Source organism: Bombus pascuorum, chromosome 1 (assembly GCF_905332965.1).
Source record: "Bombus pascuorum chromosome 1, iyBomPasc1.1, whole genome shotgun sequence".
NCBI classification, from domain to species: domain Eukaryota; kingdom Metazoa; phylum Arthropoda; class Insecta; order Hymenoptera; family Apidae; genus Bombus; species Bombus pascuorum.
In genome coordinates this window covers 17000487-17028100 of record NC_083488.1, presented here as the reverse complement: position 1 = coordinate 17028100, position 27614 = coordinate 17000487, and the positions used below count along the sequence as shown (strand labels likewise).

Genomic DNA, 27614 nt, shown 5'->3' with positions numbered 1-27614 from the left:
TGACCCTCTGTTTCAAATTAATAAAGTTAACTCGTACGACCGAAATTAGTTTATCCATAAACCTTCTTTTGAAAAATTTGTAGTTGATCAATATTCGGGCTTTTGGGATTAAGAAACCTGTGGACATATCTCATACTACTTGTAATACTCTTTTAATCGAATCTATTAAAATTTTCGCTATATCAAGCGCTTAAAAGATCTAAGTTTGTAATGTCTTATAAATTGTTTATCTTTTATGCAAGATTGTTAAATATTATAATTACCCAACAAGATTTTTCCACAGGCTTTTCCATTATATTATATTATATACTAATTCTAAAGATTTCTATATTTGGTCAACTTCAAGCTGTAATTCAAGCTTTTGCATTGTACGAGATGGAAAATATCGGTTCCGAACAAATCGAAACTCCTGGATCATGTGACAACTAATTAGATACTACACGTGTTCCTGTGATACGAACGAAGGAATCACGCATGCACGATACAAAGCTCGTCAAACGTTTGTAGTAACGTGAAACACCATTGATCTATCGACTAACCTCATTACATTCTGTTTAAACACACTACATGCAAGTTAATCATACAAATGAAAAAAGAAACAGCGAAGATAAAATGGTATATTATATTGTTCATCCTTACGTTTCTAATTCAAAATCCAAACTTTGTTTCTATAATCGAACAATAGTTCCGATCAAAGTCAACTATTGTGTAATTGTATGCATTCTCACTCTTTGACAGTGTAATAAAATGATACAAAAATTGAGAACGAACGATTCGTCGTTGCGCGTATAACAGAATGTTATACGTAGCTGCGACGATTATAGAGGATACAATTACTGCGGTCCAATTCATTCCTAATTTTCCAATCAAAATACCTTTATGCTATTTTTCTAACCATTCACGTTCAACAATATCTTAGAATCAATCTTGCATCAGCAACAATAGAGTCCTGGGATTCGCGAAACTCGGCCCGTGCCTCGACAGGATCAAGCCACTTTTGGGTCCCAGCTTGGAAAACAGGATTCGCGCGACGCTCGAGGAGTTTGTTTGCGAGTCGAACTCAGACTGTGCAAAACGATTTCCACGAGTGAAGAAATTCCTGAACATGGTGGCCGAATGGGCCGACCGTTTGGACGTCTCTGCCAAGGACACGGATATCAGGCAGGAAATGATTAAGCACACGATCGAATTTCTGCTGAAGGATGGCCTAGTGACACAATTCGCGGATCCAGCCATTCTCAACAGAGGGCCGAATAAATTAGATGCCGATTCCTTGGTCGCCGAGCAGAATGCCTTGAAAACCATGAACGTCTGGAGGTTTATCAACGAGAAGGACTATTGGCTGTGCCAAGATTGCGCGTGAGTGTGTATTTTCACGATATATTGTACCGCGATCGAGAGAAATATTATAATCGTCTTCTCCAAATATTTTCTTTTAAATGTATTCATTTTGCAAAGCGTAAGCAAATAACGAGGAATTTAGAACGACCGATTTAGAAAATGGTTATCTCACCATCGTCGAGATTTCCTGCGTCCGTTCTGTTATCGGATGTGAAAGATATATAAACAGTGGCTTAGTTAGAAAGTATTCGAACACTTGTAGGAACTTTTCATGTGTATATTATACAAAACATTTAAAAATCTCATTAGCATTGTAACGAGTCTATTGTGATTGTATTGGTGAATTTTCAAATGAATTAAAAAATGTATATAATAAAAATGTGTATAAAATATACGTGTTTAGATAAATTGAATGACTATGATTTAAGGCGAGTCACTATTAAGTCTAATTTATCTAAATACTTATCTAAATACTATTTTACAGAACAACCACTTGCGTACGTCCAGAAACAAGTCAACAAATTTACCAATGCAGAAAACAGAGATCCGGCAGTGATTTAGACGTCGAAGTCGGTTCAATTTCGCAAGAATCGTCAACCGTTTACACTAGCTGTAGAACAAACTCTATCTGCAGTTCAGTTTGCAATCGAACAATCGAAAGCACGAAATCTCAAGTAAAAATCAATTGCCGAAATTTCGAGGTGGTTTTGGAACCAAATGGGAATATAGCAAACTCACGCAAAAATATTTCAAACACGTTCGATAATACCAGCTGTTGTCCAAGAAGGGAAAATTTAAAAAAGTTTGGTCTGAAGGTAAAGTTTGATTGTGATACAAAATTTGTACAGACTGAAACTAGTGGAAAAAATTTAAACTTTATCTTCAAAGCAAGTGCAAGCACGCTGAACCCTATAAAAGAAGCTTTTGGTACAAAATGTGATAGAAAATTCGCACAGACACAAACTAGTCAAAAAAATATAAACTTTATTTTCGCAGCGAACCCAAGCACATCGAACCACCCAAAAGAAGCTTCTGACACAAAAGGCGATGCAAAATTCGCACATACGCAAACTAATGAAAAAAATATAAACTTTATTTTCGAAGCAAGCCCAGGCACATTGAACGCTCCTAAAGGAACTTCTGATATTCTCAACTTTCCTAAGCCCTTGCCACGAAGAAAATATTTAAAAAACTCAGACGCAAAAGCGAAATGCGACTGCGATCGAACTCAATCTCCCAAAAAGCCCAAATTAAAGATTTATATTCATAGAACAACGAGCACTAGTCGTTCTAACGTTCGAAGTTCACTAAACGTGTCCAATCTTTCGTTGCCTTGTAAATCGAGTCAGCTGATCGTTCGATTGTTCGAAGCTGACCCATCGTTATCGGATTCCTGTCTAATTTTGATGAGGAAACGATTCGAGAAAGACATCAACAACGCTTGCTCTTGCATGAACGACATTCTGAAGAAGTTGGACGATTCAACGATCAAACAGTTGCACTTGAACTGCGAGATTCGACCTGGTCGCGTAGATCTGAATCTTTCATGCAAGAATGGTGAAAACTCGAAGAGTAGATGGTTCCTTGCTCGAGTTCCCACTTGTAGCAACGTTCACAAACGCGTTTCGCACACCAGGAGCATCGAAAGCTGCGAGAATCCGAGGGATCGACGCGGAGAGCCTCGACGTTCGATGGAACTTCCGGTTGATGCTGATTGCTGCGAAGATGCGGCGAAACGTAGCGGAGAATTCGAAGAACAACACGTTGCTTTTTATTCTGTTTGCTCGAATCATAGTCTGATGGAAGCGAAACAAAGCTCCACGTTGGAGAATAAAATCGGAAAGGAGGAGAAAGAGAAGCAGCTTAATCTTGCGTGGGCAGGAGAGGGAGAGAAGCAGATGGATTTCGTGCTTCCTTCGCATTTAATAAATTCGCAGGACAAGGATACCGTGATTTCTGCCAAAACTGCTATCGAACGACCTGGAAAATATAATAATGAAATTTCTGACAGAAAAATTTACCAGTCAACGTCGTTAAATAGAGAAAAGGAAGGGTTGGGACAATGTAGAACTGAAGAAGTGGTGGATGTAAATAAAGAAATCGAAATATGCGATGATGGATTTGTAGAAGATTCTATACAAGGTTCTGAGAATCATCTGATAGAATTATACGATATTAAGTGTGACTGTTCTCTGGATAGTTTCGAGGAAGGTGTCTTTAGGAAAGATTATTCGACGACCAGAGGCTGCAACCCTGAGAAATGTTCCTGTGATGCGTTCTCTACGGGTGATAGAATCGTTAATCATAGTTCATCAGAAACAAAAGATTTAGATGATAAAAATACAAAAGTAGAGAGCTTCTGTCCTTTAAACGAAGACGCTTTGAAACTGCAAGTATCTACTTCGCAGAAAAAAAATAATTCCAAGCTAGAAGATTGTGTTTCAAAGGATACTTCCTGTTTAGGAATAGAAAGGGAAGTCGTAAGGAATGAAGAACGTGTTTTCGAATTGAAACAAAATATTTCTCAGATGGAAAATACATCTAAAGAAGAAATCAGCAGTTTAGGTTTCAGAGAAAAGGAAAAAGTTATTTTGAAGGTAGAAGAAAAATATAGCGCCGATTCTATTTGCGCGTCAAATTCCAGCCCCAAGGAACTTGGTTGTGATACGAAATGTTCCTGCTGCGGTGAAGATCTTCCGAATCCTTCGTCTGTCGAAAAAATTAATCTTGAAGCAAACAAACGTTCTACTTGTACTAATAAAACACCTGTCGATTTAAAAGATCATGAGACATTAAATCTCATTGTAACAGAAAATGCAACAACTTCGGAAGCTGTAAGAGAATCTTCTAATCTCCACTATCTTGAATTTAAAATGGTTCCGAATGTTCACGTTGAATCAAATACAACTTCGATTCACGATCAATCTTCCACAGTGACCGATAACAATTCGACAGATTTCTCAGAAAAATGTTTTGATAATTGCGAGAAAAATTCAATCGAGAATTCTTGCGACCAAGAAGCTACGTTTATTGATAATCCTCCAAACTTCTCGACATATTCGAAAGTTAAGGATTCGCCGATCACTGAATCCTTGTTCGTATTCTGCAATTCGAACATAAAACAGTTTTCTTCCATATCGAACTCCTCCACGGACGAAGAATGTTCGTCGAATGAAAATCATCGTGCAAGAAGCAAAGAAATTGGAAAATCGCCATGTCGAAGAGCTATTCCAACAAAATGTCACCGGAAGTCGATATACTCCATCTCGTATAAACCTTCCTATTCCATGAGAAATGTCCCTCGAGTCAATTGCGCGAAACATAGTTCGAAAGAGAAAACAAACGAGAAAGACGTTCCGATCGTCCCTCGATATAAAAATCGTCTATGGCGAGGACCGATGGCTCCTGGAAGTCTGTGCAGCTCTTTTCCAGCCATCGACAGGATCAAATATCTGATTCGTAAGAAACTCCGAAAATTGCTGCTGGAAGAACGTGACAAGGGGACCAGCACGTCGAAAACGTTTCTGAGGAACGACAGATACCTTGTCAGCATTTCGAGCGGAAAATTGAACGGCGGTCGAATAATTCGCGAGTCTTGTTCCTCGACTCGTTGCCCTTTTACTACCAGAAATCGATACGAAACTAGAGGAGAAGCCGAGAAAACGTTCACCGAAGGAAGTTGCTTGGACAAAAATAAAAACATTTTTGGGGACATTATTAAAGCAAGATGCCAGAGAATGATACAAGGTAACGACATACTTAAGAGGATCAGGATGGCTAACGTTTCAAGGTCTCAGAAATACGATTCGAAGCTAACCGATACGCAAGATTTCATCGGCGAACGAGGAGAAACGATTGGGAGATGCAAATGGAAGGCTAGAAACAGGGAAAGATTTCTTGTTAATTCTTCTTGGAATAACAAAGAGCAGAAGAATTGTTCGAGTATCATGTCCTTGAATTCAACGAGAATGCTTCTATTGAAAGACGATGACGATCATTTTTTGAGCCAGAAGCTTGTTCGTCAAAAACATCGTGACTTAAAGGAGCAAGGCAGAATGAAGAATTTGTCTACGGATACAAAATCGATGAGAAACTATCCCAGAAGAAGTTACTATGAGCGTGGTTTCTCTGAAAGCTCGTACGAGCGTAAAGAAAATCGGAAAGGAATGGATGTAGAGGATAAGACATGCTACGACAAATTGAGATCCTTCGAGGAACGATTATCGAAGCTCGAAAGGAGACGCGAAGAAGAAAACAATTTCATCAATTTTCTCAGTGACTATGAAAAACGCGTCAATGAGCTGGATGCTGATTTCAGGCTGAAATTGCTGCAATACGTGACGTTGTGCAGGAGTGTGAAGAACTCGTTAATGAAGAGGTTACGGCCTGATGACGTTTACGAGGTCAATTCGGGCTCTGTGTAGCAAAGGGGGATCGATTTAAAGTAGTTGATTGATTAATGACGTGATCGTGGTCGATAAAATAACGTGTTAAGCATCGGGTCGAGGGTAGGATGACTTTATACCGCGTTCTGTATTAGGTTTTTTTTCTCGTTGATACTTTGTCGTGTTTAGTTGGAGAAAAATGGATTTTAGATACATTGGTGTAAAATATTGTTTTTTTTTTTGGAAATATAAAATACAGATGGTACTGTATCGAATTTTCTTTCGATTTTTGTTAGGTTGTAAATGTGTCTGATTGAATATTTAGATATTCTATTTAGATTGTAAAGAGTAACGTATATTTTTGCATTTTTGTTACAGGATTTTAAATTTGTACGACATTTTAGTACGACATAATACATTTCAATGATTTGAACAATCTTACTTTATATTTAATAATTGTTTGGATTATATTAGTTATAATATATTTTTGCCACACAAAGACAATTAACGTTTACCTTATTTTAGTCGCAAAACTTGCAAAAAATTATTTTCACACGATACTGATTGTGATAGTAATTTTTAATAACATTATGCAAGGTTTACAATCATCGTACACAATATCTCTTATATTACTCTCTAAATCTATCTTCAGAAGTTCAGTTTTATTTAATCTGTAAAATGTTACAAAATTAATTTAAAAATAAAATTCACTGCACAATATGCATCCGAATGAAAATTCAGTACAAACACGGTTCTCACGGCGAAAAAACAATTGCGATCACCATAGAAAAGTAACAATAAAATGCAGAGAATTGTTCGAGGGAGAGTACTCGTTGCTGGAACCTTATCACTTACCACGATGAAAATGACAGTGAAATCCGAGTTATTTAAGGCGTGCCGGCCCCGAAGAGGAGATAAAGTATTGTAGACCAACCATTGAGAGCAGCAGCATCCCTCTAGCCAGATCGATATTTCCTGGCAACCACCGGAGAGGGTGCCCACCCCAGTTACACTGTGTTTGTAACAATGCAAGTCGATTCCTAACAGCTAGTGAAAGATTTAAGCAGTCGATATCATTGATTTTGTTTTTTCTTATCCATTTTAGTCGAGTACCTTGACGATCCAATCTTGTACAACGAATTGATATATAATTTATTACGTAACAAATTTTTAGTAATTCACTGTCGATGTTTTTAGCAAGTGTTAGTTATTAAAAATGTTAACAGTCTCAGCAAGATTCAATTGTCATTCATAGAATTACATTCAAAGTCTTGTGTTTTGTAAATAAAAAATTAAATGGTTCAAATTTATTTCATTTAATCGAATGTGGATATTTTGTTCGAATGTTGCACTTGAATGTGCAGCTGAACATTTTAAATTATACAATTTTAACTCGCTAAATTTTGTTTTCAAAAAGGAAGTTCGACTTTAACAAAAGATATATGTAATTATGATTGTATAAACAAAATTGCATTTATGATTCACGCAATCGTTGGTTGAAATAAAAATTGGCCGAAGTCAAAGATATAGCTAGTCTAGTAGTATTAATGGAGCAACGCAGTACTGCAGTAGAGACAGACAGTCTCCAGCGGACAAAATGTAGAACGAGAAACAGTGTATAGTGAAATCAGATAGTTTTATGCCGCCCATACTTTACGAGCAATCTAAATGCTCGAACATTACTCGTCCAGAAACGTCGAAAACTTTTAATAGGATTTGTGTCTCAAGTAATCTTTACTGTTATTTTATAATAATATGCATATGTATGTTTTACGATGATATACCTAAATTAACAGCAAGAACTTAAAAATTTCTATATCTATATATATGTGTGAATATAAATAAATTTTACATATGGAAAAGAAAAAGGTTTAAAGTTTTATAAAAATGATGATTTTATTTAGAGAATTATTTACGAGTAATGTAACATTACTTCAATTTTTGCAGTTAGAATTTTGTATTTGTAAATTATATTTGTGTTCTGTTAACTTTTATCTATTAAAAATTAATTAACGAACTTAATGATCTCACTAGAAAATTGGATATCAAAACAACAATAGATCACCACTTCTTTTAAGATTATAATTCAAAAACACTGTGAAGAATATAAATAAAAGACACCAAGACACAGATATAACACAATTCGCATATGTATCGTTTTTTTATTATCACTACAGACATACAACTGCTTTATTATCAATATAGGTATTCATCAATCATGATGTCAGAAAAATACCTATATATATTGACCCAAAAATTCTGTCATAAATGCCAGCGTAGGAAGCCAAACACGTCATTCTGCTACTCTCGTTTCTTTTACATTCTCAACTACTCATACGTATAGCATTTGCTCCTATATAAGCTTCTTTTATGATAAAACGAATAAAAAGTAATTCGTGTAAATCCACCCTCCAGCGAAATTAGTCATATTTTATAAATAATCAGATTCTTTTTAAACATAAATCAAGCATAAGTAAAGAAGTACCTATCTCTTGATAATTAATTCATGACGTACTTTTTCTCATTTTCTGCAATTGTACATTATCTTTCTACCAAGTTCTTTCCTCTTTTATAAAACTTCTGCCGTGACTAGTTCCATCGCTTCAAAGTTAGCGTTCAGAAAATCAATTTTTGCCAAAATCGCTTTTTTCGATGTCAACGCTTCTATGTTAACCATACAGCGATAAGTTATAGCAATTTATTTTTGCAACATTCTCGGATCACCCCTTAATGCCACCCTTGCGTATTTATCGTACCTACGCGTCAGGGTGGCGAATTACAAGCTGTTGCATAAGTAAGCCCGGGGGATCTCGGCTTGTCAACGAAGATACGCGGCACATTAACGTTAATACCGTTACGATTTCTGTTGCTGCGTAACGTTTTGTTATTGCAAAACTGCTGGTCGAGGTACAAAGCCCCGCCTGGGGTCGATCTAAAGGGGTTTGCTTGCGAATTCGATTGGCCAGTGATATCGATGCGTTGCCGCGCGTCGTCCAATGGCGTCGCGACGCCGGGTTGCGCGGACGCCATGACCAGAAGCTGACTTTGCGGTACCCCGGCGCTGCCGTGGACGCCGTCAGGCGACGTCGACGACGTTCTCCGTCGCGTACCCCGCGCGCTACCGCTACCCACTCCGCTCGTAACCATATCTGGACTTAATTATTGGTGAGTGGTGGTTTATTCGTCATTTCTTTCTATGAAAAATTTACATTTGTCTTTGCGTAATTCTTGCTTTTCCACTAAACAATCGTGTGACGCGAGTAATGATCCATCAGTTTTCGCATTCGTATCATTGCGATGGGGTGATTTGAAGATTCGGTGGTCTCCTCTCCATGACCACAGTTTCGTGAAATGGTGGAGAAAGATGAAATTCAGTCGAGAAAGCGACATTGTGATGTATCTCGGTGCGAAAAGTGAGGTGTTTCTGTCAGGAAATTGGTAAGACTAGAAATCTGTCTGATAGAGCTTTCAAGCTTCTCTGTGTCACCCGACAAAGTGATAATAACGTTTTTGATTTTCTTGGCTTACGGTGAATTTCATTAGCATTGGATTAAAATCTATGATTCATACATGTGTTTCTAAGTGATTTCCTACGGTGGAATTTGCTCGTGCGAGTGAAAGTGTACAAGGGACGATTCGCAATGAATCGTGACTCTGCACGGATACAGCAGGGAGATTTGTGCAAGGACGGATCGTGCAAATATCAGGGATCCGAAAAAATGTCACAGACTTTTTCGTATTGATCTGCCGGGGATGTGCATCGAGCTCTGGCTTCATTTCATTCAACACCCTCCTTTTCCTTTGAATCTTCTAAATCCTAGTGAAGCTACTTTTTCATTTTGCAAAGACGCTCGATGTAATAAAGTTTTTACTATTCTTAAAGAGAAGTTTCTAATAAACGTTCTGCACGGTTAACAATCTATCATTAAGAATTCAAATTTTATCTTTATCAATAATTAGTTTTAACTATTGGCTGAAATTTTGTCGAAAATGTAGATAAAAGGCGAAATTTATATAGAAATTTCTTTCATCTTTTAGAATATTTAATACTATATCTATCGTTTTGTATATTCCGCTTATTTTACTTCATTATTTTATTAATGGCATCTCTTCAACTCAGGTAGACAACTGTAGTTACAATCATTCTAATATTTTTAATACTAAAGACACGTAAATCTAGAATAATCTGGATCATTTTCATAAACGAATAGCTAATTAACGAATAATCGATATTCGAACCAGTTCCGCACGGCTAGCTCCTACAACAAGAAACGTCTCTCAAAAAGTATTTTGCCACTTTCTGGTAAGAATTCGTGGAAGAACAACAGTCCCATAAGAATATGCAACGAATCCATTAAGTGAAATCGGCCGTTTCCATCTTCATCGTTCCACCCCAGCTCGTTAGCACACGTGCTGTCCATTTTCTGCCTTTTGTTTGTCACGTGCCGTTTTAATATCCGACATCCATTGTCCCTCGATACGTTTCTTTGTGATCGACTCGATAGTGTGCCAACAATTTTTTCCCGTGCACATCCATGAAGGTAGAAGTCGCTTCTCTGATAGCAGTCGTATCTCGATCGATCCGTTCTCTATAAAATTCCACAAAAGAGAATCATTTCCAAGCAACATCGCGTGATAATCTCGATGTAAAGATATCGAAATCTATTTGTACTATTTTCAATAACTAATTATATTCTTTCATGTCTCGAGTAACTTGATGTTAGTCATTTAGATGTTAAGAATAATTCATTTTATTTTTGAAAGATTTTATAGTAACGAGAGATTTTTTAACTTGACTAAGACAATTATTGGCCTCTATTTCTGAATTCTTATATTTTACGAATCTTCTAATTCCATTTTCTATCGAATTTTTGGTTTATGGTACAATTTGTGATATTTAAAAAATAGTAAAATGTCCCCTTAATTGTTTGTGTAATAATAATTGATCGGTTGTTAATTTGCTTCACTTCTTTGCAACCATACTGTCATTATGAAATAAAAAAGATTTATATCAGATACAGAATCATTTTTATGTAAACTCTCTTATTTTCTCCATTGTTTGTTATTTGGATGTATTAGTTTCTTTCTGTGTTTGTTCATTTTATTGCGTCGTTATGGTTTAACATTTCCACCGTTGTAAGATTTTGAAGAAAAACATTTTAACTTTGGTATATGTAGTTTTATTTTATCAGAACTCTTGATATATCGCACGATATTTGGACGAAGAACTATAAGGAAAAATACGAGTTAGGAAGAGCGCGTTTCTTCTCGCATTTTTCTACCCCCTGAAGATGTTCCCCGGAGAGTTCGGGGATTAGGGTTGGAGAGACTGCCACTCCAAACAAACACCCCTACTACAGAGCTCCCCTTGCGTTTCGATATTGAGAACGAACGTTTTCACACAGACGTAGCTCGTACTTGGAAGAGAAAATGCGAAGGATGGTTTTAAAGATTTAAGCGTTCGACCGCTGAAATTGTTTGAACATCGATTAGTTGTTCGTACAAAATAGAAGATTGTAGCGGCATTCGTGCAATTTGTCAATAAAATTAAAGAGAATATGTTCTCCTTAAATAGTTGTGATTTGAGGATGAATGAGGGTTACACAAATGACGAAATATAAAATCACGGACAATTTTAATCTATTATTCTTTAGCAATGTTTAGTTATATGTTTCGAAATAGTATTCATTAATTAGAGAATTAAATGGAATTTTTATATCTGTTGCTAAAATACTACAATATATTTTTAATATCTATTTCCATTGTTACTTTTCTTTCATATTTGTCCTTCGTACATCCAATCTAAATTTTATTACTATTCTTTTAACGTTTTTATTCGTATAAAATAAACAAGTAAACAATTAACGAATCTTATCAACTATTCGTATTTTATTATTTCTTTCAAAATGTTTTATTACATTGAAAAGATTTTTCTCTCATAATCCTACAATTAAATATCACAAAAATTATTGAACTTGGCGAATAATATAATAAAAGTCCTATCATTTATCAATATACCTACGGAGAATAATAAAATATTAATTTTTATTATTCATTTACATTTAATTACATATATAATTCAAACTATTTTATTACATGCAAAAAAAGAATCATTTGTTAGAAGAACGTTCATTCAGTGACGTTTTTGGTGATGATGGAATTTATGTTGGTGATTTATGATGGTTGATGTGCTTCAGGGGCTGCCAATTGCCAACGCGACCATTTGCAGCCTGAGAGCAACCCCAATAATTGGAAAATGTCCGGATTTGCGGCGGCGGGCCTCGTGGCCTTCGATTCCATCAAGTCCAAAGCATCGCGGAAACTTGCTGGGTAATGTCACGCATGCTCGTATACGACGTGTAAGAGACGAAAAATCGTTTAAAGGCTATATTTAGCCAGCGTACATCTATATCTGATCATGCGCGTAATTAAACGCACATGTTCTACGCGAATTTCTAATTGCTCCCTGTTATGTAATCTGCCCTTTTTTTAGAATAATCTTGCAAACGAGTTTTCAACGTTTTAGTAATCTTAAGAAACATAGGTTGCAAAAGCTGTATATAAAACACATTGAAGAATTGGAAATAGATTTTTACATTCTGGACCTTAGCTCTTCTCGTTTATAAATTGAAATGTTAATTAGTATGCGAAATGAAAAATTTATACCTGTTATAAGCGATAAAAAGCTGTACGTAAAACGTGTCACTTGTGACTTTAGATTAAGAAGAAGTAATGCCGGCTACGAGGAATTCGAGATGCCCCGCGAGGGTAGCAAAGACAATAAGGGGTTCGAGGATGAGAGAGGATACAGTAGACAAGCTTCGTTCGAATCACTCCCGGAACCTGAACGACCCCCATTGCGCCATATCGATACTTATTGCAAACCAGAATGTCCCTGCCTATCGAAAAGATACACCATTGCCACTTTGGCCTGTATAGGTGAATCTTTAAACATGCTCGTATTTCTCCATTTTATTCTATCGTATCCCTTAACCCTTTAGTGGTGTACTAAAGTGACATAGAGTATAGAATAAATGATTTAGAAAATACTTATCTTTTTATTTTCAAAGTTTCTTGTAAGATTTCTGATAATAGATATAAAATATATATTTTCAGTACCTTATAAGAAATATGTATCAATAAACTTATAGTAATACATATATTATTTGATGACTTGTCCAATTCTTTATTTCACTGTTAAAGGGTTTACGTTTACTGTATTGTCTTTGAAAAAATGATATTATACGCTTAATAAAACCGATCGATATTCCCTTCAGGATTTATAATCTCATTCGGCATGAGGTGTAACATGGGAATGGCAAAGATGGCCATGAAGAATGCCACCGAAGATAACGCCAACCACACTCTCAGGTTCAACTGGACAATTGGCACAGAGAGCGCCCTGGACTCGTCCTTCTTCTGGGGTTACCTTGTGACTCAAGTACCAGGAGGATTCCTTGCCTCTCTGTACCCTGCGAACAAGATATTTGGCGCTGCAATTGCCATATCTTCGTTTTTAAATCTGTTGGTACCTGGCGCACTGAGCATCCATCCAATCGTCGATATGATTGTACAGGTCATAAAAGGATTGGTGGAGGTAAGATATTATTTTCATCGAAATAGTAATAAGATATAATTGGATCGCGTCTAACACTGTCAGTGGATTTCGATCGTGAAAATATTAAGATTATAATTGAATTATTTCTTTGAGCGATTTTCACGACGAGTAATCCTTTCTCTGGCTAGGGTGTTACGTATCCAGCGTGTCACGGTATCTGGAAATATTGGGCACCACCGTTGGAAAGATCGCGTTTAGCGACATTGGCATTTTGCGGTTCTTACGCTGCTATGGTAATAGGAATGCCACTCTCGGGCCTTTTAACTTCGACCTTTGGCTGGGCAGCGTCCTTTTATTTCTATGGTACGTTAGGATTTTGTTTTTTGAGTGGAAAGATGTTGAAGTGTTTATCTTTTCATTGGTCAAACTCTTTTTTTTTTTATTTTATTTTGGTTTTTACAATTTGTCCTAAAGGACATTTGGTAAAGTGTTATATCTCATTAGTAAATAAAAAAATAAAATAAGATAAGTACAGCATGTGGGTGACTACCCCCAGCGGGGTGCCAGCTTCGTGTTTTCTAAGTTATATCTTTTATGATGGTCAAACTCTGTCAGTATATTCCACGTATACAATCAATCAAAGAATGTTACGTGAGAATAGATCATTTATGGTGTAAAAAAAGCCGAAATCAAAGCTATATTTGAAAAGTTGTAATAAAAATATGAAATACAAAGAAACAGTAATAGACGCGCGATTCCTATAATTAATAATCTGAATATACAGGTATTTGCGGATTGATTTGGTACTGTTTCTGGTTGTGGCTGGCATTCGAGAAACCATCGAAACACCCTTGTATTTCGGCACGTGAGTTGCGTTACATCGAAGATTCCCTTGGCCAAGGACAATCGCAGTTACCTATGGCGATGCCAACATTCGCGACGACACCATGGCGAAAATTTCTGACGTCCATGCCAGTTCACGCGATTATCGTAGCTAATTTCTGCAGATCCTGGAACTTCTATCTTCTAGTGCTCTTTCAAGCTCGTTTCATGCACGAGGCTTTTGACATGCCTCTAGTTGAAGTGAGTTTCTCTCTTTCAAACTGTTAAATTTTAAGATGTTGAAGCTTAGTCTACTTTGCTGTAGAATTTACAGATCCGTCGCGTGTGAATATCAAGAACAAGAATAAATAAATTTCATTCCTTATAAACTATAGTAAATTAATTTTTACATTATTAAATAAACTGACAGCAAGAGAGTCAAATAGATATTTACATAGAATGTAGACGTTGTCACATGTAAATATATCAAGAATGAAAATAAATAAATCATATTCGCTATGAATTTACACTAAATGAATTCCATTTGTTACAGACTGGCGTAATTGGCTCGCTCCCACATCTGTTGATGACGATGATCGTGCCTTGCGGAGGTCTGTTGGCTGATTACATTCGCAAACGCGGAATATTGTCAACAACAAACGTCAGGAAGCTGTTTAACTGTGGCGGTTTTGGTATGGAGGCTTTATTCTTTTTGGTGGTATCTCACGCAACCATGAAAAGGAATGGGACAGCGGCAATCTTCGCGCTAGCGTGTGGTGTCGCGTGCAGTGGTTTTGCCATTTCTGGTTTTAACGTAAACCATTTGGATATCGCGCCCAGATATGCCAGTATCTTGATGGGAATGTCGAATGGAATTGGAACGATAGCGGGTCTGTTAGTACCCTTCTTCGTAGACAACATCACAGAGAAGAAGGTATTGATCGTGTAAATGCTGTGTCCTTTATCAATCCATGTACCGTATCAAATGAATTGTTTTATTTTAAATATCAGCATATAAAAATATTTACGAAATAATTATTGATTATTTATGTGTTATTTCTTTATTGTCCTTGCTTCTTCTAACATCTTATTTCTTCTTCCAGTTTCTTATTTTCTCTAAAATAAAAGAAATTTCATAGATATGATTATTTATAAAAGAATTAATATTATTGTTATTTTCGTTCGTTTTACAGGACGCTCTAAGTTGGAGAAACGTGTTTATCATAGCAGCGTGTGTGCACATATTCGGTGTAATATTTTATGGATTCTTTTGTTCCGGAGAACTACAACCTTGGGCTGATCCTAATTTGGACGAACAAAAGACTTTCGCTATGGATGAATTTGGACAAGCGAAACCACCTCTTCCTCCACCACCGAAGACTATGCAATCCGAATTCATAGTACGTATTATTTTAGTGTATTTATCCATTTTAATATTAGATAAATATCATATGAATATACATATATTTGAAAGCTTAAATAGTCAATTGTTCTTCTCTCCATGTATCAATTGTTTTATGTTATATATATTAAAAATTGTCCATTTTTCTACTACAATTTCATATATACACCTTTATTTTATTTTCTTATATATAGATTCTATCGTATAATTATATCGCTTATTAATGTTAATCGAAATTATGCAGTTAATTTATAATCTTAAGCAACAAATAATTTCATATCCATGGAGTAAATTTCTAATCCTCTTTCTTCATAACATTATTTCTGTATGTATATGAGGTAATATTTTTTCATTTCACAGAGACAACCATCCATGGGTGATGGTGCAGCCAACGATTGGAATAATTATGATCAACCACCAGCTGCGGATAACATATACGCTCAACAAGAAAAACCACCGGTGATAAGCTACGGATCAACGGAAACGAATAGCAACAATCCCTTCCATTCTACAAATCCCTTCGCCAGCGATGTAAACGCATCTCTGGTACAACCACCAGCGACGACCGATTACGCATACGACGTAACACAGCAGAATCAACAGTGGAATTAAATTCATCGATTCCCGAACAAATTGGACGGACGTAAGGATATCTGTTTAAGCTGACTGATGATTTAACTGATTATGTTTGTTTCATAACTGCTTCTAGTACTTCAATGAGTCCATTTGCTTACTGTTGCCTATCATTGCAACGATGTGAATTTTGAGAAAACATTTTCCCTTTGAATATTTTTCGGAGATTTCATCTTTTAACAAGAGAATTACCTTCTTCTAGGATTAGATGGAAAGTATTTACATCGCTTCAACAAAAGCTGGTTACTCATTTTTTTCTAAAAATTGAGCCAACACACATTTAATTCTTTTGTTGTAAAAAGGGTATATATATAGGTAGAATTTTTAAAACACGTTAAATGCAATTGCGGATGACTTATTTTTTTTTTATTTAACGAATAAAAGCAGGAGGTTTAAGATACTTATGGAAAGATATAAAGTAAGCAATTGTTAAGAAATTGAAGTACCAGAGGCTTCTTGAAAGAGCATAAAATAATTTCTTAACAACTTATGATGTTGAAACATCAATCGATACAGAATTGCTGGCTTTGTATTCTCAATTGAAGTACAAGGAAATGTTCTCTTTTTGCAATACCTAAGAGTGCAGGGTATGGTGCTGTAAGTTGATGCACACGAATCGAGCAAACAAAATATTTGAATGCAAAAAGAGGCTTGCGATATTCATAAAAGAGTATCAAGAGGTGTCGAAAACGACAGAGAAAGTGGATATCAAAATATCGTAAGATCTTTTAGGAAAACATTCAAACGGAAACAGAATTATAAGAAATCAAGAAAGGAACTTTCTACATTAATTATTTATCAGTATAACTTGCGCATTTCGAAGTGAAACCAAGCTGACTATTTTGTAAATCTGACATTGGCCTGCTGGTTATGTAAATCGTCCATTTGGTAACCTTTAATGTAATCACAAACGAAGAAGTGGACATGAGTGGCCTAATTGAGAAGCAACTCGAAGATCGTAATAATCTTTTAAGAAAACATTTCAGCTATTGCTACTTATTTAGACTCTTACTATGGAACTAAAAAATTTATATGAGCATACCTATATGCAGACAATAAGCAAGTGCCAAACCTTCGTAGACAATAATTTGATAATCAAAGACAATAATACTAAGAAGGTTTGGCGAAGTGACGGTGGAAAAATCAGTTCAGCACGATCGCTGAAACTTTTAGGTATTTTCTATGTTACTCTTCAGTTTGGCACTGGTAGCAATATTGAAAGTATTATGCTGATTGTCGAGAGTGAAAAACGAAGAATGGAATGCACGTCGCAGTTATGGCGCGTATTTTTGAAATAGTACAACCCGGTCCTCGATGATAAGCGAACGTACGGTAACTAGAACGAATTAATTATTGAAACGTCAATATTTTAACAGTGGGCTGGCGGGTTCTGTTAATTAATGCATTACTCGAGAACGCTGTTTCGTATAAGCGTTTGAACACGAGAAAGGCATTAATACGTTTATTCGGGTACAGGACGTATCATAGACGAGATTACGTTACTTAAGCCTTTCGAGTTTAAATGTAATACACAAAACACGGATCCTAACGGAAACGTATCGAAAACGTATGAAAGTATTCATAATAAAGTGATAAGATGAGGATATTAGTATGTTAAGGCATTAAAGTACCGTAGGGCTCTATTTATTGGGACCTGATCTCTTCGAGTGAATTTTCATCTTGTGCACCGACAAGAGGATCTTCCATAGAATTGATAGCCTCTTCAAACACGTATCTTCCTTCATTTTTTTACCGTTTCTCTTATTTGAAATTCAAATCATATTAATAATTTATCGCGATACTACAAGATACTATAATTCAAACTCTATTAATGCGAAGCACGTTATATATGAAATGTAATAGTATGTTCGAATTGAAATACGTAATTAGCGTTTATACGGTGATCTTTCTGAGCGTAGAACAGCATATTTTTAAATAGGCCATGGATTTTTATGTGTCTACGTAAAACTTAAGGATGCAAAAATTGACAGGATATAGTATATAGAAATATAAAAATATAAAGATATGAAATATTCAAAGTAGAATACTCGTTATAATTTTTCAGAAACAAAACTTCTACTTACCTTTCGTTTCGTTAGTCGTGTCCATAAAAGTATAAATCTGCATAAAAATCCGCAATCCTCTTATTAAACAGAAACGCTGAATCACTGAACGCTTAATATGAAACAAAGAAACAGTGGAGAGTCTATTTCTAACAACGAACAATTAACATAAAAGTCCGTATACAGTTAAAGCTGGATCAATAGAATTCCGATACGATTACGATAATAGATATCAAGAATATCGTAGCTTTCATCGAAGGTAACCACCAAATATCCCATTAATGTTTAGATGATTTTACAGTGCGCGATGTACAGCGCAAAGATGATATCGTGTTTGAAGAAGCTAAACAATTTAGCTATCACAATTTAGAAATTCGTGAATATGTCAATATCGATATGTTATTCGAAGCTTCTCACGATACGTCGTAATGTTTCTTGAAAAATGGTGTATAGACGGTATCGAGATCCTGGAGTTATTCAGAACAATGGTGCCACGGTTCGGATACATTGAGTTCTACTGTACGTATTTCATGAAAGTATATCCATGAAAGTTCGAACGTCAGTTCGAGAATTAGGAACAAGTCGCGTTATTATACATTTGTCCTAGGTGTTTATACTTCATAATTGTTATACATACATAATATTCACACATGGGCACTTACACGGTACACGTGGGCATTCACACACATACACACATATACGTACAAAAGAGTATATATATATATATATTTCGTTACTATATTCGAACGTTGTTGGTGATTTTTCATCGCCGATATCAGAGAACAGAATATATACACGTTGAGGATGAGATAACATCCAATTTATTGCATTATTTCATGGTCGAGTCGTAACGATATAGATGTATACGTATACATATTCGTACGTTGAAAAATAACACGTGATAGATGTACGAATATCGATCGATCGTTTGTCAAATTTTAATTAAGCAGGCAAAAAATTAAGAAATGGTTATTGCCCTGTCAAAAGTAGGAAAAAGTATTTAGGATCGATATCACACGTGTAAATAAAATAGAAGTTTACGAAGGAAACAGTCTGTACATTGAAATCGAATTGTATCGACTGAAATGATAACAATATGTTATGGTATCCACATATCTATTAGCAAAAGCTCGTGGCATATAATCTTGAATTGGCTGATTTTAATATCATATATCAATGTAAATTAATATTTTCTTTCATCGTGCAGTAATAAAATTTTGCAAGAAATAAATTTTTCGGAATTTTACAAAAAATACATGAATCAAGAACGATCGATCGATTCGCTGTACACGTCAAACGTCAAATCACAAAATTACATGAAAGTACTACTATATACATACTTATATTATTCGAACAGCCCTTCTTTTCGTTGCCCGAGGATCCACGAGATTAGTCAATTTGCGCGATATCTATTTCTAAAAGAAATTATAGATACATAATATGAGATATATACGGATATTTACGAGTATATACATATATATGTAGCCGATATATATATATATATATAATTCAACGCGCTAAATGATGATTAAGGTTAGATATACATTTTCTCGGTCATGTCGTGGTGTAATTAATATTATACACATACGTATATACACGTACGTATGGAGCCCATGTTGCAGCATATAGTACTAATTGTAAGCTAATCATACTAATTCTTTCGTATCAAAGTTTTTGTATGGTAATCGCAAATTTTTTTCTTTGTCAGAGTGCATCAACATCTTGATACAGGTATTTAATTACAAAAAGTGGAGTAGTCATAACGATAGTTTTTACTATAAGCTTTAGACGTATCAAGTTGACTTGGAAATTCTCATTTACTTTTTTACACTTGCATAATTACTTACTTCTTAGTGTGTCCATACATTTATATTTATAATTTACCAAGTCTTTGGAAACAAGCACGCGAAGAGATTTTAATAGAAAAGCAATGACTCTATAATTAATATAAATTTCGATATTTATAAAGGATGTGTAAATAATATACCATAACATTAATTGTTAAACTTAATGAATATATTATTACACAGTATATCATACGTTATACATAATACATATAAAATTATATTATTGTATTATTATATATACGCATATATATGTATGTATGTACATATCGTTGGGGTCAACGTGTATGGCGATCGATATAATCGAGCGTAATCGCAATAGACGAAATGCTTGCTGAAACGAATCGCAGATGTTAAAAGAAAAATGTGTTTTGAAAATCGCTAGAGATCTAAAGGCGAGCTGTGGAAAAATTTAGTTTTTAGACGTTTCGCGGTGCTGACAATAATATCTTATAATCTCATGCACTTGTTATGATAACGCAACAAACTTAATAGTGTTTCTATGCAATTTGTTATATAAATGTTTTTTAAGGATTTCGGTTAACTCTTCGTTTATCTTTATATAGGACAATAATTAAAAAATGGTAAAGATATGCTAAGACAATAAAAATGATTTTTCTACAAAATTTTAAAAATGAAGACCAATAATTATATTAAATAACAATGAAAGTATTTTCCAATAATTTTTTAAATGATTTATTAAGTCGTATTTTATTAGAATCTTTAAAGCAATTATACTATAATAAAATAAATTTAGTAACATTTCTTGCCTGCTAAATAAAATTATATTAACGATAATTATATTATATAACAATGAAAGTATTCGCCTATAATTTACGAAATAATTTATTCAGCTGTATTCTATTAGAATCGTTAAAAGAATTACATTACGATAAAATAAATTTAGTAAATTCGTAATAAAATTTCCTGTCCGCCAAATAAAATTACATCGACAATAATTATATTATACAGCAATGAAAGTATATTTGTCTATAATTTTCGAAATAATTTAGTAAGTCGTATTTAATTACAGTCGTTCAAAAAAATATCATGAAAATAGAATGAATTTAGCAATATTTTCTGTCCTCTAAACAAAATTACATCAACTATACTTACTGATATATTTTATTACATCATCAATTACTTACAGATTTTGACGCTACGGCTTACGCAAAACGAAGGGTTAACGATCGTTGCATAAACTTCTTTCATCGATTCGCGTTTTACCATACAGATATACATGCTTTCGATCGATTTACCCAATGGTAGATGAACATCTTTCGAAACGCTAACTTAGGAAAATTTCTTGTACGGGGAGGCTCTTTAGAGCCGTCATTGAAGCTTCCTCAAGCGATTTCGTATGTACGTTATGTTAGAATCGATGCGCTGCTGTAATAGTTTCTGCTGGGCGTAATATTACCGACAGTAACGACAGATAATAGCAGAGTCACGATTTACTTGCTCGGGAATAATCAGTATAATTGCAAAAATGATGCAGATAATAATGGGAAACGTATTTTTGAGTTGACGTTTCCGCGGTATCGTCTTCGGTCCGCGGTTTTTCCATTCGGTGAAAAGCCGGAAATTGAAACGACACGCGTTCCAACGAATTGCTGTTGCACGCGATGTTCGTGATTCGCCAATATGTTTGTCACTCGAACGTTGCGCCGAGCGGAACGATCCGTTGTTACGTTAACAGAAGAAAGTCGTGCGTCCGGTTAGCTTGGAAAAGGATGAAAGTATCGTGTTTCGCTTAACATTTTCGCGGCAAACAAGCTTGTTAGTTTGGTTTATGAATAATATCTACTTATATGCATAGATATATGGTAGGGTGGAGTCAAAGTTATCTCTTCTCTAAGAAATCAAAACGGCCAAATGACTATTTTTTGAACCAATATTTAACTATTAAGAGCACTTGGAACAGAGATTGTAAATAAAACGACGGCACGTATATATATTGAGAAATGATGTAATTTATTTTATAAAATGACATGGAACTTTATATAACAACCGGAGGATGTTGAAATAGCGGGCTATTGAAATGTTGAAGTGGCGAATAGCGAATAGACTACGCTATTGTGACAATACATGTGCGATGGAGATTATGCGAAAAGCAGAAGTAATAGAGGATATGAAAGACCAAGATAGTTACAACTGAAATAACGAGACTGTTAAGATATAGAAAAATTGGAACAATAAAATTTAATATACGTAGTTTATTGAAACTACGAATTATGGAAATATGAAGATTCCGGAAACAATGTAATCACAAAAATAAGGAAACAATTAAAGAAAATAAGTATTAAAAGATATCCAAACTGACCTGAAAGAACGGTACGAACAAAAATTTTGTTCGGATAATTATATATTATATAAACGTATAATCATTGTGACTCTGCTCTGCCAGCAATGGCCTAGTCATATACATATAATCATCGTTTTATTTGAAAAAATCGTGGCTCGCATAATTCAGTGCTGCATCAGATATTGTATACGCTATTGTATCGAAGTAGTAACAGGCCTAACTTTTATCCATGTTATTCCATTGTCAGAATCAAAAGGTGGGGTTGAACTCGAAATATACATTAACTATAATCACTACGACGATACGTAGGATAAGTTCTAATGCTGTTCGAACAATAATACTGATATATTTATATGGATATATAGCTCCGATAATAATTTTACGACAATAAAGAGAAAAGAAAAATACGGGGTGGGCCGATCGTAGCGTACTAATGCATCGAATGCGAGGGGAACCAATCGTCTCTGGATCAAATTACATTGTTAAAAGTCGAATCTCATCGGATAGAATTGCTGCACTATTTATGAAACACTATGATGGTAAAACCTTTAAATATTGCGCACGCTTTTCTCGGTGCACCCTGTATCGTTTTAAATAACAATTAGCTTTACGTATATGTGTAATCGAGAGTACCGTCTATGCGATATTAAACGACGAATAAGAGAAAATCGAACGTTTCACTTATCCGTGAAAACGATTATATTTCGCCTATGTTTGCGCATTGACAGACAAATATGCTAAAGGTTTTCAATCAGCGAATATTCATAAATATCAGACAGACGAATAATGCATTGTCAGAGTTATATAGCTACTACGATACATTATGCAAAGATATTTGTTATCAATGATAGATATAACGTTGTTAAGTTCAGTATACGTAAGTTTTTATAACTGACGTATTTAACACATTCTTATATAGACTTTGAACAATGCTGCTGAATAACGCTAATGCATTTTTTAGTTTGTGCTGTTTGACAGTATAATTTATGAAGAGACATAAAACAGTAAACTGCACAGTCATTATTATTTAAAATACAGATCTTTCTGATGAAAGAAAAATGTAAGAGGCGGGTAGCCATATTTTAATAACAGTGAATGTATTAGATGATTGAAACATCTTTTGATCAACATAGATGTAATTGTTAATTTTTGCACTATGTTTATACCTTCTTCAAGTGATTTTTAATACATTTGTAAATGCCTTTCGTCATCAGTATGTTGTAAGTTAATATAACTGACTGTTTTATTATTCACGTTACGTATATCGTTATATTTTTCAACAATTTTAACAAATCTTTAAATGTTTTCTTAATCCGTTACATTAGATTGGTTTGTAGCAATATTGAAGACGTGTAAATCGTTATTTGGTTGTCTTTTCACCGATAAAATACGGAGAAGGGAAACTGTATAAATAATATCGTAGATATTAGTAATATTTTTCTTTTCGAAATAAAACTTTTTATTACGAAAGCTGCACTGAAAAAGAGTATTGGTATCGCTGATTAATCCAGGAAAATTTACAACTGAGAATTGATTACAAGTTGTAAATTATAATTTTCACGAGAGTGAAATGACAAAAATATGTTACGAATATATCATGAAACCGCTGGTATCACGTAGTAACATATATCATCATGTTCATTAGAAGCATTTAACATTTACTTTGTCACTGACGAAGATAGAGGAATTATAAAAATAAATTATAAATTGCTGTCAAAAATTACATGTCTGTCCTCAGAATATTCATGCAAAAATTATTCAATGTCGAGATATTGCAGATGTAATTTTTAATCTATTGCTTCGATAGATAACTATTTTCTCTGAAAACGGTTTAAAAAAACGTGTGTAAGGGATTGATCATGGGTGTCCGACGAGTTTGCTACGCTATTGTTTCCGGGCGCAATTGTATATGGCGTGAAGTTTAGAAAATGCTTGAAATGTACATTACCTATTCATAAACATAAAAGAAGGTATTAACTTGTGGTCTCAACGAAAGTAAATTAAATTGTAACGTATAGTATTGAAAGAACCATATGAAATTATATAGATATAACAAAAAAAATATATATAAATTAAATAAATATATATATACATACATATACAAATATACATTACATGTATATACCATGTGTAACGTGTTACATGTTCTGTACACATATAATACGTGTCGTTATATGTACATTTTTTAGGTACATAATTCAGATAATGTCGAGCTACATCGTTCTATTGATCTTGTTTTGCGAGAAAGAGAAATTTCACTTATTAAATGTCGACAATAAACGAAGGAAGCTCGCAAATATAGGAAAGCATATATTGTAAGAGCAATAAAGTAGATATGCTTTAAAAATATGTATGTCGATACTGTGCGAGATTTTGACGTGATATCCTCGTGCTTTTGACTTATTCGAGTAAAAGAGAAGCTTTGAAAATAATGCTATATTATTAATATTTATTAATTCACGCTGTATGTTGAGAATATCAGCGTTAAAAGTTTCTCATGTTTTAAGGTATGAAAATGTTTTAGATTTAAAACGGGTAAAAGTTAAAATTTGTCGAATTAAAGTCTTTTTCCTTAAATTTTTGTTAAATATAGTTTGTATTAATATAATCAGAATTATTATATTATTTAGAATATCAGAATTGTGTATTATAATTGTTGCATGTATTACCAAGAAGATTATTATTTCCAGCGAGCACGAGCGTTTCACGAAAAAATACTTACGTTTCAATCGTACTAAGCTTCTTGTAGCTTTACGTATGAATGTAGGTTTACTAATAATTCCTTGTTATTATGTTTTATATCTGTAAAATGTCTAAATTAAATCCTTTCTGTGTGTATGTGATCTGCCGAGAAAATTGTTTTATGTCACGTGAAATAATTTATCGCTCTACAAATTATATGGAATAGAAGCGTATGTATCGCATTATTCAAACGATGGCAAATGAAAGCAATTGTTTGTGTTCTCTAGTCTAAATTGAGCCTGTTTTACCTGTTGTTAGAATATTCTTTGTATTCATTTTGAATCCACATACATTTCTGCCATAATCATCGATCCTATTAAACTAAACCTTGAAGGTAAAATTATTACGAAGGATATCTTCACGTTTATAAATGTTGTGAATTAAAGTTTAACGTACTTGGTAAAAAATTCATTATAAATTTAGTTAGTGTTCTGAAGTCTATTTAGAAGTAATTATATTATCAAATTGTTAATTATATAAATTCTGTCTATTATTACGTTAACAATTTTAAATTATCATTAGACTGCGGATTTTTATGTATTTATGGGAAATTTAAAGATACTGAAATGCACAGAATGTACATAATATGCAAAGATATATAAAATCTTCAAGGTATGAAATTCGTTATAACATTTAGTGGATGAAAACTAATCTCGGCCTAGGTTCCATTTTTTTAAATTATATTCATAAAGATGTGAATTTGCATAAACATCTCCAGTCTAATAATCATTATCGTCTTAAACATGAAAAATAATATTTTTAAATGAAAAGTCGAAAGCAACTTTTTCAACTCGTTTGAGATAACTGGAAATACTTTTTAACGAATTAATTTTTTTTACGAATTAATCTTTTACGTAACGAAATATTTTATGCAACAAAGTACGATTAACCAGTTTGTTTGTTAAGAACGATAAAATATTTAGCGAGTTATTATTGAAAAATTTCAGCAATGGTTCAATTATCCATCTGAATGTTAGTTCAAACATTTCTAATTCTCGCGAACCCGTAACTGGTGTGGGTGCGTGTGTGCGTCCCTAGTTTCCCCTGTATATGCGCGTGCGTGTGTACATATATATACTTATATATACGTATATATACATTATACATTATTATTATTATATAAATTTCGATCGATCCTAGTGTATCGAACTGACAATATTAAAATTGATCGGACTTATGGTTTAACCGACAATAATATATTTGTTAAGGGCATTCGAGAAGTAGTGTTACGCGTGAGTCAAAAGAATCTGCTCTTCCGTGCTGTGCATCAAAGTACACGAGATCTTAGTGTTAACGATCTATTCACATGCTCGATCACACGATTCACGTTCCCGTGCTCCAGTGTATCTCCGATTAACGCATTATCAACGAAATGTATTATGTTTATCATCGATTCAGGTCTCTTAAACGGTGACGATAAGACTGATTTAAGATGTGACATTAAAATAACAGTGAATTTCACTGTAATATTTCGCATATTTGCTTGATCTTTCTTTGTAGATTACATCGTTAAATCTGAGCGATTGAAAGAAGTTGGTAGAAGAAGTTTCTTGAACTATTATTATTTACAATTTTACAATTGTAAGTAGACAGAGTAAGTGAGATATTTGAGATGCTTATGGGTTTCATTAAAATTTTATTATCACGATCTATCGTTAATCGTGGACTTTCTATTATTACCTATTTGGCAATATTTGAAATAGAATTATTCAAATAAAGCAATATCTGTAGTAATATGCATTATAAAAGTAGACTGATACGTTGTAACGATCAATTAATATTTTTTACAAAACTCTCCCCAAAACTTCTGAAACGTTGTCACTATGCGTCGAACAGGATATTATGCGAAGTTCGAATTGATAACGCGACAAATTGTTCGTTGATAATGCGTTAGAACGTCGGCACCTGATATCAGTTTGAATATCTTGAAGTTGGAAGATACGTAGACATCGATTTGTCGCGTGTATTATTGTCGCGGCTGAAGAGTTGAAGGCCATTATGAAGATTCGCGATCATGGCATGCCCTGGTATTTAACTATAATCGCGATTTTCCCTGTGAAACGTTCTCTCTTCTGTGTCCATTGACGTTAAATTTCTCAGAGGTAATCACTAATTCGCATTCTCTTATAGCGGTTTCATAATTAACACAGATGACATGAAACGATAATCTTAATAACCCCGTGGTGGGCAATTTAAAGAAAATCTATTTTGACTGTTCAAATAAACGAAATAGCGGGCCTGTTCTATTATAATACACGTAGCTGCAAGTTAGGACGAGAACAAAAAGCAAACAAAAATGAGTCATTGTTACACACGCCGGTAAGTCTGGTTTGTTAATAATTATTACAACAATAATTATGTAAAATATGTATGTATACTGTAATTTTGAGTGTATTATGTAATTAAAAAAAAGATAAGAAATACTGATTATTGACAATAAATTGTAAGCCGATGTTTTCAAATACTCATAATTTTCTTTCAGACGGCTAAAAGTGACAAAGCCAAGATTTTGACATTCG

The 27614-nt window shown here is 34.2% G+C and overlaps 2 protein-coding genes across 3 annotated transcripts; both read left to right on the top strand.

The window, feature by feature from the left end:
* Nucleotides 1–258: 258 nt before the first annotated feature.
* LOC132906786 (uncharacterized) lies at nt 259–6575 on the top strand. Its single transcript, XM_060959312.1, has 3 exons — nt 259–615; nt 920–1359; nt 1826–6575. The coding sequence occupies exons 1-3, from the start codon at nt 568–570 to the stop codon at nt 5763–5765; spliced, it is 4428 nt and encodes a 1475-aa protein (XP_060815295.1). The 5' UTR covers nt 259–567; the 3' UTR covers nt 5766–6575.
* A 2203-nt stretch (nt 6576–8778) lies between these two features.
* LOC132906697 (vesicular glutamate transporter 1) lies at nt 8779–27557 on the top strand. 2 transcript variants are annotated; one of them, XM_060959109.1, is made up of 9 exons: nt 8779–8891; nt 11924–12056; nt 12445–12665; nt 13004–13323; nt 13473–13647; nt 14069–14367; nt 14660–15040; nt 15300–15506; nt 15869–27557. In XM_060959109.1, exons 2-9 carry the CDS (start codon nt 11983–11985, stop codon nt 16118–16120), a joined length of 1929 nt encoding a protein of 642 aa, XP_060815092.1. In that variant the 5' UTR covers nt 8779–8891; nt 11924–11982; the 3' UTR covers nt 16121–27557. The 2 variants fall into 2 exon arrangements, with proteins under 2 accessions (XP_060815092.1, XP_060815103.1); XM_060959120.1 differs by lacking the exon at nt 8779–8891 and adding an exon at nt 8935–9164.
* Nucleotides 27558–27614: the final 57 nt, after the last annotated feature.

What these genes read in the sequence shown, in the direction of transcription:
- LOC132906786 (XM_060959312.1), top strand. Translation starts at nt 568, where the DNA reads ATGCAAGTTAATCATACAAATGAAAAAAGAAACAGCGAAGATAAAATG. An exon ending in GAAACAGCGAAGATAAAATG is followed by an intron (nt 616 to 919) that starts GTATATTATATT and finishes ACAATATCTTAG; the next exon opens with AATCAATCTTGCATCAGCAA. An exon ending in TGGCTGTGCCAAGATTGCGC is followed by an intron (nt 1,360 to 1,825) that starts GTGAGTGTGTAT and finishes ACTATTTTACAG; the next exon opens with AACAACCACTTGCGTACGTC.
- LOC132906697 (XM_060959109.1), top strand. Translation starts at nt 11,983, where the DNA reads ATGTCCGGATTTGCGGCGGCGGGCCTCGTGGCCTTCGATTCCATCAAG. An exon ending in TCATAAAAGGATTGGTGGAG is followed by an intron (nt 13,324 to 13,472) that starts GTAAGATATTAT and finishes TTCTCTGGCTAG; the next exon opens with GGTGTTACGTATCCAGCGTG. An exon ending in CTATGCAATCCGAATTCATA is followed by an intron (nt 15,507 to 15,868) that starts GTACGTATTATT and finishes TTCATTTCACAG; the next exon opens with AGACAACCATCCATGGGTGA.